The 14,522-nt window shown below is 28.0% G+C and overlaps 1 protein-coding gene across 1 annotated transcript in view; it reads right to left on the bottom strand.

Moving 5' to 3' along the window:
- Positions 1-14,522, bottom strand: part of LOC136989994 (BOS complex subunit ncln) — a 42,842-nt gene that overhangs the window by 15,439 nt on the left and 12,881 nt on the right. Inside the window, exons 3-8 of the mRNA XM_067288306.1 lie at positions 11,646-11,790; positions 5,532-5,626; positions 5,353-5,436; positions 3,448-3,551; positions 2,852-2,940; positions 1,128-1,252 (exon numbers count right to left, since the gene is read on the bottom strand). Coding sequence (XP_067144407.1) covers positions 1,128-1,252; positions 2,852-2,940; positions 3,448-3,551; positions 5,353-5,436; positions 5,532-5,626; positions 11,646-11,790 — 642 coding nt within the window. The remainder of the gene's footprint in view (positions 1-1,127; positions 1,253-2,851; positions 2,941-3,447; positions 3,552-5,352; positions 5,437-5,531; positions 5,627-11,645; positions 11,791-14,522) is intronic.

Here is a 14,522-nt window from a genome sequence, read left to right as displayed (position 1 = left end):
TATATGAGCTTCATTTTTTTCATGGAAACTCTCAGTTTTATAGTATAATGATACTAAGTTGAAGGAATGTGTCCCATTTCCTCTCATTTTCAAAGTGGCAATTGCAGTGCCATCTATGATTCAAAAACCATGTTTGGACATCAGAGTTACTTTTCTCCCAGTCTGGAATCATTATGCAATAAAATGTGGGGTTTTTCTTAAAAAAGAACTTAACCAATTTTCAAAGATTATGGTGCCATCTACTATGATTCAAAAAATTGTCCCAGATAATTTTTGACATAGAATCAAAATCTGCTATGAAAAATAGGAGTTTCCATTTGAATTTACAAAGTTGTCCCCTTCCCCACCACCAGGGGTGGCACGGGAGCTAAATTTTGTGGGGTTGAACTGTCCCCCAAAATACCGAGAGTTTATTTTAAACATTTTTTTGTACAATGCATATTTCTCAAGATATTTCACAGTATCAAGTTAAATGAAACACCCTGTATATATTAAAATGGACTTTTGCTGTCATGGCCATCAACCAATCAAGTAAAGCCTGAAAATATATTCAAATAGCGAATGCACTAATAACAATTAAATTTTAGAATTCTCCTGCATTGGACTGTTTATGCTAGTGATCATATTTCTTATTCTTAGTGATAATTTGTTTTATTTAATTGTCAGCTTCTTTTCAGTGTATGCTGTAAATAAAGTCATCTTTCTGTAATATTTCAATTTTCTAATAATGACTTATTTTTATATAAATATCATCTTAAATCTTTTAAGTGTTTCCACTAATTTTCTGCAGTATATCCATCTAAAAACAGCATAACTGTTTATTTTATTTTTTGCCATATTTTAATTTCATATTACAAATTTACAAATAAAAATTTCTAATATCTCTAATTTTTAAGAATATGATAATACCTCAGATAAAAAATTGATAAAATAAAAGTTGTAATCTGCAATAAGGAAAGTATGAACACTGCTGTTTTTAATTCATTATCAAATCTTACTTTTAAATTATTCTTATTGTTATTAAATACAGATTAACTGTGTAATTAATCTATATTTTGTTAAAAGAGCAAAACCTCTGATAAAATGTGAATTAGTTTCATCACAGTGTTAAATTATTTCTAATATACCTTGTATAAAAATGATCCTGGACTTCCATCCTTAGGTGGCTTTGATACATGTAAATACAATGAATCATCTGTTCCTATTGTATCTAAACATAATGTATACAGAGAATCTGGTAATAAACTGCCTTCTGCAATAAAAGAACATAAGCATATTTTGAAATAATTGTAATTTTTCCCAAAAACATTAATTTAATTTAATAATAAATAAATAGCATTTTAGCAATGATTAAATTGCTAAAACATTAAAATAACATTGATTAAAATGTAAATCAAGGTCTATTATCTGTTTAATATTCTTAGTTTTGTTCTGAATTATTTTCTGATATACTATCTTATATTATATGATAAAATTGTTAAACGTTATCGGTTTTATATAGTGATTTTCCTTAGCATTTTTGAAATGTTGAATGTAAAATTATATACAGTTGGTCCTCCAGATTTATGTGAACCAAAAAAACTTCAAATAACTCTAGCCCAAAATCCTAAATCTTAACTTTTACTGTTGACCATACAGTATTTAAACCCATGAAAAAAAACTAAAATAATATAAAACATATTGCTGCAGTACAGTATAAATTTAAAATTATAGCATCAAAAACAGACTAATACACTAACACACACACACACAGAGTAAGAGAAAGAGAAGAATGAAAGAGAGGCAATACAGAGCACATACAGTATGATGCAATACATATAAAATATTTAGATATAAATAGTTCTTTTTGGTAATGTGTCAAATCATATAATTTACATCATAAAGTTTTAGACTGTAATATTTTAATAATTGCAAAGTTAATTTTAAGAATTTCACATCACTCCACAGCATAATATAATGAGTGATGGACTTTTGTTGGTTTTTTAATAATGTAAAATTAAATAAGATTTTTTTCAACCATAGCTCCATGATTACCTATGTCAAGATAGGTTACAATTTCAGTACTTTTTAAGTCACTTTACAGATCAATTGATGACGAGCAGTAAGTGTTCAAAACATGTCTTGACTAATGAAAAAGGATATTGAATAAAGGATGTTGAACAGTCTAGTGGTTTTGTCTTCACTATATTGAGTTTTAAAAGATGTATAGAAATTAAAAACATGGTTCCAAAGCAACTAAAATATACATAAAATTATATTAAAAGTTTATGCAGTTTATGTTTAATAAAATTATATTAAAACAGTTATATGCTGCAAAGTGAAGTTTTATACACTTTTCTTATTAAAGTTGCAAGAAACACCACATACTGAGAGACAAAATACATCAATAAAGTTTACTAATAATGAGATAGAGTATGGTATCTCTGAGTAAAATGCATAGTCTGCAGTTCTTTAGCTTATTGAAACTTTTTATAATAAATTTGTGTATATATTTATGGTATTAAATGATAAAATAGATTAATAATACATACATTTTATACATTTCTGACTTACTAAACTTTTTATTTTTCTTTACAATTTACTAGTTATATTTGTTACTGCAATTTTCTGCTGTGTACTGCAAAACTCACAAATAATCAAATCTGCAAAAGTTGAAGTTCAAAACATAAATATCAGCTGAAAAACATTGAATCAAGATATGTGTATGTTCTATGAAGTTTGAGTATTAAAAACCAAAAAACATTCTACTGAGAAAATATTATACAAGAAAATGCTGGTAATATTTATCATGCATGAGTAGTTAACCTTTATTACAAAAATCTGTAAAATGTATAAATCACAAAAAAATTACCAGAACTATCTATATTATCTTCTATCCATTTCTTACTTCCTTGGTAATTAAATTTTCCACCACCAGACAGAAGAAACAATAAATTAAATCTGAAATAAAATTTACTTAATTTTAAAAAAGTACATAAATATAAATAATTATTTTTTAAATAAAATTTTTTTTTATTGTAATAGGAAAAAATATGATTTTTTTTGTCTGTAGATAGTTTTAATTTAAAAAATATGATCATTTGTTTTCAAACAAATTCATTATATAAAATTAGTCTGAATATAAATTAAAGCATATCAAAAAATCAATGAAAAGAAAAAATTAAAAAAATGTTTAAAACAAAATGAAAATAAATCTTCAAAAATCACTAATACTAGCATTGGAACTTAAAAAAATATATTTGTAGCACAGACCAGGTATTAATTAATGAACTATCTCAATATGTAAAAGTAAAGACGTTCTCAAATTGTTAAAAGTTGCAATCATTTTAAAAAGTAATTAATTAAAAATAAAATTACAAATATTAGAATTCTTTAAATAAAGGAAATTTCTAACATATTATAAATCATTCATTTTTTAAATAAATAATCTTTATAAAATATTTTTACCTTGGATGAGTACGAGAACTAGTATACAAATGCGACAAAAGCCGAGCCAATTCTAACAATGCTGCCACTCCACTACCATTAGAATCAGCACCAAATGATAATGCCTATGTAAAAAATAGTTTAATAGTTTATATTAACAACTATTATTATTATTTAGTTATTATCCAAAATTAACTTTATAAATTGACAAAATAGAAATTATGAACCATATTATTATTATTATTTACTTAATTAGTTCATAGTGTAAATGTAGTATAATTTCCAACTGTTTTGTTTCTATAAAGTTAAGTTTTAAATTTGATCAGCAAAGAGCCAACTAGAGTTATTTCACATAGTGAAACCAATGAATGACTTGTAAAAGGAATTTAACATCTAGTATATTATGCTTGAGTGGAAAGGTGATATGACACCCAATTTTTATATACTGTTTACTAGTCTTTTTAACCCTTTCCCTGCCGTTTGCCACGCCCCCTTATTTTGTAAAACGGCCAAGGTCAAAATAGGTAAATCAGGCAATATTATTTTAAAAATTCACCAAAAATTAAATTATTATTTGATTCATATGAAAAAAATCACATATATTTATCAATATAGTTAGTTTTAAATACGACATTTTTCAATAAAGTTTGTTTGAAAAATTTATGAGAAAAAAAAAAAATATATGATAATTGACATTCAAACTTGAAAATTTGTTACTTTTTGTCAAAATTAACATTGTCTGGTTACTTTATTCTTATTGTCACTGAGCCAGAATGACGTAGAATATTGTTCTGTATAATTTGATATTACATTTATGCACGTACGTTTATTCGTTGTGAAATTATCGCACATTATATCAAACATTTGTTTGAAATCTGAACTTTATTCTGCTTTCATCTAATATAATTAACTAATATACTTTATTCATTTCATATCAAACAAGACTATATATTTTTGTAATAAACATATGATTACCAATAGCAATAGATGTAACATTTGCTAATATTTTAGATTTTAAAAAAAATTAAAAATTAAAAATTAAAAAAAATATATAAAATATCAGAACTGAAAATCATAACTTAAATATTTACGATATATTAACATATTATAGCTGAATAAACTTATTATATGCTAAAAATAAAATAAAAAATTATCAGAAAATGAAAAATTAAGAAAAAATAACCGATAATTAAAATTTTTTAAGTCGACAAAACACCACCTGGACAAAAATATGTAGAATGAACGATAAACAAGACGATGCCGTCAAGTGCTGACATCTGTTGTCGATAAATTTTATAAAAATCGATTGTTAACAGGGTAACGATCAATCGGTACCCTGGCCGTTTTGCTAAACGAGTAGGGTAACGATAGATCGGTACCCTGGCCGGGAAAGGGTTAAGGGCTGTCCATAAATGACATCCACACTGGAAGGGCGAGGTTAAACTTGAATGGACATACTGTATATTTTATTTCATTAAATTTTATGCAGTTTATGCATTTTATTATACATAAAGTGATAAAAGGTTTTGAGGGAGATAAGTTTTGTTGGATGTCTGAAAAAAGGGGTTATGGAAACTTTGACAAACAAGACAATGGGGAGAGGGAGAGTAAAAATTTCAAGAAAAATGCAAATGTAATTTGTAGACAGTCCCTTATTGTAATTTGCAACTATTATACTAGAAGTAAACAGCACCATACCACTTCCAAATGACACTAATAAATGAATAAGTCCAGTAGCATTTGGCTTACTATTAATTCTTCAAATTAATAAAATTAATTAAAAGTGTAATCTTATTAATTAAAAAATGATCTAAAATAAGTAAAATAGCAATAATTTAAATATTTAGTCTATTTTCTGTTTATTATACATTGAATTATTTTTTGTTACCATTGAACCAACTAAAGAATAAAATACATTGTCCTTACTGGGGCAATTCCAAATGCATCATAATGTGCAACCAATGCTACTGTTGGTAACTGTTCTTCTACACCAAAACCAGGTAATTTACCCTAATATGAAATATAAAGTGATAATATAATTTTTTCTGAAATTAAATTACAATATGTAAAGTAAAAATTAAAATATTAATATAATTATTTTTTACCTGAATACTAGCAATTTGCACATCTGTTTGTGGTTTAGGAGAACTTCCAGATATAACCATTTGGAAGCCACTTGTTGTAACAGAACCTATAAGTTCTGAATAATAAACTTTCAATTAATAAAATTTTAAAAATTAATATTTTACTTCTCATTATTTAAACTCTATTTAAAATACTACCCTCTATGAAATCACATGTGGATAAATACTAGAAAATACATACAGAAAATCCTTATTAATAGTTTGAAATCTCACTAGTTTGTAACTGGTACTTTTTTCCCCAGCCATGGATATAGATATTTACATGTTAAGGAATTCAATTAGTTTGAAATATGGCTACTTCATAATTCAAAGTGAAAATTCTGTCTGATCTGAAATTGCATATGTTAAATCGTTCATTTAGATTGAAGTACCTCTATACTATAAGAAACAATAGACCAAGAACAACTCTAATCTGGTCAATATGGCTTTGCTTTAACAGTAACACATTTTGTTACCTTACATATGGACTATCACTTTTTTCTCTTATTTTGTAAAATATGGATGGGTTTCAGGATTGCAAGATTGGGCTACAAGTATCAGATTGAGATATTTGTAGGGATTTAGGCTACTACATTTTGGGCCACTTTAAAAACAACTTGAGCTACATTTTGAGAAATTCTGCTTTACTTTTCATAAAACCTACCTGTGAGGTTCTCACCAGACATGTGCTGTTTACCTGCAGTTTTATATTATTATCATTATTATGTTGGGTTTAGTGGGTTATACTCGGTTGACACCAGTGGCTGTGTACTATGCCGGACCAGAATCAAGGCATAGCAACCAAAACAAAACTATAATTAAATAAGTGTGTCAGTGTCTGTATTCAAGAATTTCCTAACAATATGGCATGTATTCAATATTGTGGCCTTTATTATTATTATTATTATTATTATTATTATTATTATTAATTGATGAAAATAGCATTCTGTGTAAGTAACCCTATTCCCTTTGCTTAACAAATTACATCAGTTACATGGCATTTGGAATATTGTACAGAAATATGTAAATCTCAGATAATAATTCAAAATTCAATAATTCAAAGTCATGAATATTTTGTCCCCTGAATTTTGAACTAACAAGGATTTCCTGTATATCTTTATTTTATATTCTTTTCAAAAAAAGGTAAATATATCCATATGATAACATTACAGTAGTACCTTGTAATTCAATGCTTCAAAGTTTGAATGCTAAATTTCAACAAAATTTTGCTTCAAACTGAAAAAATGTACTTGAAGTGTAAACACAATTATTGTGCACTTAAGCCATCTCTCACTTTTGTTCTTGCATTCAGCTTGTGTGTTCTGAATGCTTTTTTCTCTTTATTTTTGGCATGTTCAGTTAAATATACTGGGCGTTATTCATCAATTTTTAACAATTTCTTCCTGCAATTTTCTTTGTTTACAGCTTTTGGGCACCCCATATGTTTTATATCTTTTAGTTCAAAATTTCCAGAACAAAACTTTTTAAATTATACTTGACATGTTCAAAATTTAGGAGTATCCTCCCCAATATGTTTTATTTTTATTTTATTTTTTCGCTGCTTGTATAATGTTAGATCATTTCTGAAAACCATAATGCATAATATGCCTGATATGCTGATTTTATTCAAACAAAATGTACAGTAAAAAATAAACTTTTTTTATTGTACATTTTGTTTGAATAAAATCAGCATATCAGCATATATATAGAGTAAGTTAAACAAGAAAATACAATCTTACATTAGCAACAAGCAATTATTTATTGTCACATCATCAGAATGCTGGGTTGCAATTTTTAATTTATTTAATTTAAAATATATGCTCTCCCCTCAAATTAGTAGTGGCTTGCCCCTGTACATCATACTTTTCTGTTAGCAATGGAGTCATGCCAGTCATCTATCTAACTCCTTTCAGGAAAAAATTTTTGAATTGAAATAACATGACATCTGGTTTGCATCAGAAGTTCATATATACCATATATCTCAGCAGATAAGACGAGGTATAAATTTTCGTCAAAGTTTTATGGTTTTAGCATATATCTGTCCTATAAGACGACCCCCAAACTATCAACGACCTATGAATTTAGTTTAGATCAGCGATCATCATCTGAATAATAATACTGTATAGTGTATACAGAATTATGTCCTATTTGTAATTTTTCGAATAAACAAATTTTATGTTCTTGCATCTGGCAGCACTGCCTTGCGATTGTTGCAAATATTCGCACTGATTCGAGCATTTGGGTAATGACTGACTATTCACAAAAACATTCTATGGGCTATTCTATTTTGTGCACATACCCTACTCGCTTCTACTAAATAATTACGGTTTGTCCGTCTTTTTATAACGGTTTTAATTTATATAAATTTCAATCTAATTTGTTTTTGTATCTGTCATATAAGATGACCCCGGATTTTGGGAACCAGTTTTTATGATTCAACTATCGTCTTATCCGCCGAGATATACGGTAGTTAATCAAGGCCACCTGCCCATAATCTTTCCATATCTGGTCTGAATTTCATTTATCTAACACTGTTCTCGAGATTAAGGAAAAACAGACAGACAGAAAATGATAGTGGGAATTTATAGGTCTACAATTCTTTTTAAATTCATAAGCTATGAACTGAACTAGACTCTTTAATATATATAAGCACACAATAGCACCTTTCATACTTACTCCAGCAACTTTATTTAGAAATACAAACGTTTTTGGTCACCTTTAGTGGCCCTCTTCAGCTTATAAGATGAAATGTTCATATTTCTAAATAAAATTGCTGGAAGTACAAAAGGTGACATTGTGTGCATATATATATATATATTTTAAATTGCAGACCATGTGTTAATCTTTACATTATTATACAGTATTTATTTATTTTATTTATTGTTTCCATGTTTTAATTTATTATTTGAGCATTTAATTGTGTTATTTTTACCTTAAATTATATATATTTGCTGTTTTTAAGTTTATTGAAATGGGTATTGTTTAAGGTCTGGGAATGGATTAATTCACTTTCCATTATTTCTAATGAGAAAAACCTGATTCAAACTTCAAACAATTCAAAGTTCAAACAGCCTCCTGGAATGAATTAAATTCAAAGTATGAAGCACCACTGTATTAGATTTTCTATTTTACAAAGTATTGTTTATACTAGTAATGAACAACGTTTTGTGGATGCAGGCTACAAGCGGACTTTGTAGGCTTCCAGCAAACAATGTTACCTTACTCTCATTGTCTTTCATGAATTATATTTGTTGCTTGTTCTAAAGAACTTGATTCTTGAAAAATCATTCAATTCTTGAAAGTTCTCAATTCCTAAAAGTATTTGATTTTGCTCCTGGTTAATTCCAACAAAGACTAATATGAACAAAGATCTTGAGTTCAGAGACTCAAAGGTCTCATGGCAAGTATGTATGTCCCACTTGTCATGATACCTTTGAGTCTCTGAAAAGGTTCAAAACCATTTTAAATACATTTCTTAGGCTATGTGATGAGTTATACCTGGATAAAATTTTACTTATTTTCTACAAGTGAAATCTTAATTTTCCACTTTATATCCAAGTTTATGTTGTTCTTCAAATCCAAAACCTCTTCTGTTTCTGCATTGGATAGGTTTCTGGGTTTTAGTAAAATTTAACACAGAAAATCACTGTTCCAAAGAATTTCTTCTGCTTAGGTAGACTTCTGTTTTATTCAGGCTTGTTTTAGATAGCTTTTACTGTATTCATATCAATTCATCAAAATTTTATAAATTTTTTGAAATTATTGCTTTTTAAATATCAATTATCATATACTAAACTGTACTGGAGAACACTGGGATGTGTAAAATATTGCACTCTTAGACCCTATAACTGGTGTGATATAAAAAAATAAAAATTAAAGGATGTTAATCACCACAAACATTTTCGAACTGCTGGGAGTTCTTCTTCAGGTATGAGACTGAATTACTAATGGGACAAAGTGAACTGTTAAAGGAAAAAAGAGAAATAATAATAAGGTGTTACATGAGACGTGTGCATGTTCGTCTTGTTGACCCAACATGACCTTAAAGGTCGAAGTCTATTAATGTCTGCCAAGCTGTCGATAGGGTCAATTCATCCTTAAAATTGACGTAGTTGTGATTGAGGGATGATTTGTAGATTTGAATGGTCTCCAGCCACTTAAGGTGTTCGTTGTGTGACGTATTGCAAAGGAGTTTCACCTGGTGGAACACCGCCACAATGTCTGGATCGGCAGCGTAGGCAGCGAGGAAGGAAGTAATTCTCTGATGATGTATGTCTGCTGTATGTTCATGGAGTCTGACTTCCAAGGAGCGTTTTGTGAATCCAATATAAATGAGGTCCCTATCAAATCTGTTGTCCTTAATGAGAATGCTATAAATACCAGGGAGTCTGTTCTGTTTAGGGGGGTCCTTTCCATTGCGAAGGATGTCAAAGATTGTGGGGCATCTCCTGTAAGTGACTTTAATGCGTCTTTTCTTGACTATCTCAGAATACAGTGTTTTTAGGTACGGACTGAATGTGATAGGGATCCATTTTACTTCGTTGTGCGCGCTAGGGACGGGTTGTATCATGTTGGGGGATTGTTATTGTGGTGGTCAGTCGGGATGGTGTGTTGCGAGTGTGCATGGTGGTAACGATTGATCAATTTTTGTGTAAGCTTTTTAAATTTTTTGTGTAAGCTTGTTTCTCTTTTTTCCTTTAACGGTTTGCTCTGTCCCATTAGTAATTCAGTCTCACACCTAAAGAACTCCCAGCAGTTTGAAAACATTTGTGGTAATTAACATCCTTCAATTTTTTTTTTATATCACACCAGTTATAGGTTCTAAGAGTGTAGTAATTATCATATAACTCTCAAAAAAATAAATATCATATATTTTCAAAAAAAACATAGATAGGAATTTTTACTGCTTACTGATGATATTTATAGTCAAGAACATAGTTTAAGCCAAAAACATAATTCCATATAAAAATTAGTTTTTCTTCTGAAAAATCAGATATTAACAGATTGAAAAGAGAGAGAAAAATTAACATCTCAATAAGAAAAATTTCATATCTCCAAAATATACAATATTAAAGAAAAAAAAAAATTTTGTATTACAGGTACTTTGAACATTAAATAAAAACTGATACTTTAAAATAATGGGCAATGTTACAGTAAGTTTTGAATAAGTTTTAAATTTGCACCTGATAATGATGTGATGTTAACACGTCTTTAACAGTCCACTTTTTTTCATTACAAATAATTCAAAATATTCTTGATTGTAATATAGGTACTATATATGAACTTAATTTATTTAAAAATTTCTATTCATCTTCAGAAAATTCTTACTTTAGTTGATTAACCAAAAATTAAACATCCTAAATTTTCATTAGTAATTTGATTTTGATTATTTTGTTAAAATCAAATATGAATCTCATAAAAATGAATAGAAATACTCAAAAACATTTTAATAAATATAATTTGTTTAAATATTGCAAATATTAAAATATTTTCTATTGTCCACTTGCATACATATTAATAGATTTATGCTGAACACATTGTTTGAATAAAAATGTTTTGGCCCTTTATGGGCAAAAACATCTTTACTCAATGTGTTGAGGGCAAATCTATCTTCATCTGGAAATCATTATATATTTCTGCATTAGTACCGTATAACAAACCTACTCTAGAAATCCCAAACATATTGATAACACTAAGCTTTTAAATGATTAGTACTATACCTTGCACCAAATATTTAAATATTGTTCTTATTAAATTTTATTCCCAATTTTTCATAATTTACATTATTTATTATTTTTATCATTCTTTTACCCAACTTTAAAAATCATTACATATTCAATATATTTCAATTAATATTTACATTCAAATTTTGATATTTACAAATTTAATTGTTCTCCTTTGGCCAAACAAATTTTACAATGGTATTTTTAAAATGTCCTAATTTACCTGAGGAAGACATCTATGTGACATTGAAAGTACTTGTTTTTATTATCGCTAAAGTGCATATATGTTAAAGAATAAAAAAAAAAATCAGAGTAAGTTACGAAACTTCCCATTTGAAAAATAATTTTAATTTAAAATAAGTATTATATTTACCTTCAGCTGCAGTGCCAGCTCTTTCATTATTAGGTGATTTTTGAACACTGTTATAAATTTCTTCCATTTCAGGTGTTTCTTGAGTGAAATAAATAGGAATATTCACTTCTTCTTCTAATAATGTTCTTTCTAGTTCCATGATATGCTGTTAAATAATAATATAAATCAGCAATACTCTCTTTTAATACTATCCATTAATTAGAAATAATCCAAAAAAAAGAAGTTTCCATAAAAAGTCATTTTAATAAAAAGTGATTCATAATAAATATATTGAAATATAAAATAAATAGTAAACATAAAGTGCAATTTATCAAAGTTATATCCATGTGCAATGAAACAAAAAATTACTGGATGTAAACAATGAATAATGAAATGGAATTAAATATTAATGAGATAATTTACAAAATTATTTTCAGTCTTCCTATTTTATATTTTTGATAAGAATTTAAGCAACTATTTTTGCCGTAGGAAATACTAGATTAATAATTTAAATGCATGTTATTGTATTGTTGTAATTATAAAGTTTAAACATGACCATACAAAGTAGACATTACTATTCATTTATTTTTTTAATGACAAATTTCAAAATTTACCAAATTTAGTGACCAATGATAATTGTGATGCTTGCTGGACTAATCTTGAGGTTGGGGAAATTATATATTTAGTATTATGTTCATCCAGTTCAGATTTTGAAGAATTCTTACTGTACTCAGAAAAGTATCATCTTATATCAAAATGTTCTCATTTTTGTAATTACAAAATTAAAAGTTAACGGGCAATGTCAAAGAAAATCTCATGCATATATTTTGTATCAACTGGATAGATTTTCAACAAAAAAATACACCTTTAAAAAATTCAGCAATGAAATTTACTAAATAATAACACTTTCGATAAGTTTAACTGATCTTCTTCAGTTACGATAAAATAGAACGTGAATACAAAAATTTAAAAATAAATAACAACAAGGATTCTAAAATAAATAAACAACAGAAATCGCAGTTGAGATTAATAAATAAATAACTACAGAAATAAAATACAATAAAAAAAAAACTAGACAAATAAATGTCCTTTAATAAAATTAACTTTCATAAAAGGACCACCATGCAGTAGACAAGCTGTCCGTGTCCCTATGGTTGATGCAACCAGATTTTTTGTGTACTTTAAAAATTTCCAATTTTTTCAGATATCTCATAGTGTGTATATTAGATGTGGGTCTGATGATGGTTGCCTGCTCCCATTGTACTTGTGTGTCCTGATGTTGCAAGTAAGCTGCCAGCATTGTATTATCAAGATTTTTATCAATTGTGTATTTATGTTCTTTGAGATGACGATGTAAATTACATATAGTGGCACCCATGCAGACCAGTTTTGATTTGAAACATTGGTTGATTAACGGGATGGAGTAAATTCCCACGGTCAAATTATGGTAATATGGTTTCTTATCAACCAGGAGAGTGAAACAATGATAAACTTTTTGGACATTTCTATCTCTTGCAAATATGGCGAAATTTGGACCAAGGTATACAGGAAACAATGTTTTCAACCTATTTTAATTCAACATAACTCTGTTGATCCGCTGCACATCAAATTCACAGCCTTTAGATCCTTGATAAGAAGGGCATATACACATTGTATCAGCATACGGGACACCGTAATGGAGCTGAATTACATCTTAAAGATTGCAAAACAACAAGGTTATCTGATAGAAATGATTCAGAAGTTAATCGCAACCTTTCAAACATCAAAATGTCCGCATATGTTGGTAGACCAGAAACAAAGAGTGGTTTTAAATTATATCCCATCTTTAAGAAGGATACGTAAGAAAGCAACCAGAGCTAATAATCTCGAGGTTGTATATCGATGCAACCCAACAATATTCAGAATGATAAGAAACCATATAACCGTAATTCGACCATGGGAATTTACTCCATCTATTTTTATATTCTATTTTATTGTATTTATTTATTAATCTCAACTACAACTTCTGTTGTTTATTTATTTTAGAATCCTTGTTGTTATTTATTTTAAAATTTTTGTATTCACATTCTATTTTATCATAACTGAAGAAGATCAGTTAAACTGATCAAAAATATTATTATTTAGTAAATTTCATTGCTGGATTTTTTAAAGATGTATTTTTTTGTTGAAAATCTTATGCTTTATTGTAAGTGTTTCTGCATAAAATAATAATAATAATGCCACTTCCTGCCAGAAACAATACAACATATAACCTCTGGTTACAAGCTCTTAGCAAGAGCAGACTATTTACATAGGCATAATCAAATAGCAAATATAATATACCAAGAGCTGGCACATGGATTATTAACACAGATTATTAAACACCCAGATACTATACTACAAATATACTCCACAGGCAGTATTACAAAATGACACAAAATATACTATGACAGAGCCATAATCACAGATAAAAAAAATTTATCACAATAGACCTGACATCACTTTCATTGACAAATGCAATAAAATTGCTTATATAATAGACATCTCCATTCCAAACACTCATACGTGAAAAATGCTCTCACTGAAAAAGTCGACAATTACATTCCACTCACCCAAGAACTAAGGCCAACTGTGAAGGATGGATAAGATATTTATTATACATGTTGTTCTCTCTTCCACTGGTGTTATACCACACACACTATACAAACATCTAGAAACATTAAACCTTAATAAAAACATATACATAGCACTACAGAAAGCCACAATATTGAACACATGTCACATTGTTAGAAAGTTTCTAGAAGTAAATTATTTGGAAACTGAATGCCAATTTTATTATTAGTTAATTATTTAAAGAAAATGAAAAATAAGCAATTGACTCTCAAAACCATGCCATTGAATATTACTGACATTAAAATT

This window comes from Centruroides vittatus, unplaced genomic scaffold, assembly GCF_030686945.1.
Source record: "Centruroides vittatus isolate TY-2023 unplaced genomic scaffold, ASM3068694v2 scaffold_861, whole genome shotgun sequence".
Lineage (NCBI taxonomy): Eukaryota > Metazoa > Arthropoda > Arachnida > Scorpiones > Buthidae > Centruroides > Centruroides vittatus.
This window is presented reverse-complemented; position numbering and strand designations above follow the sequence as displayed.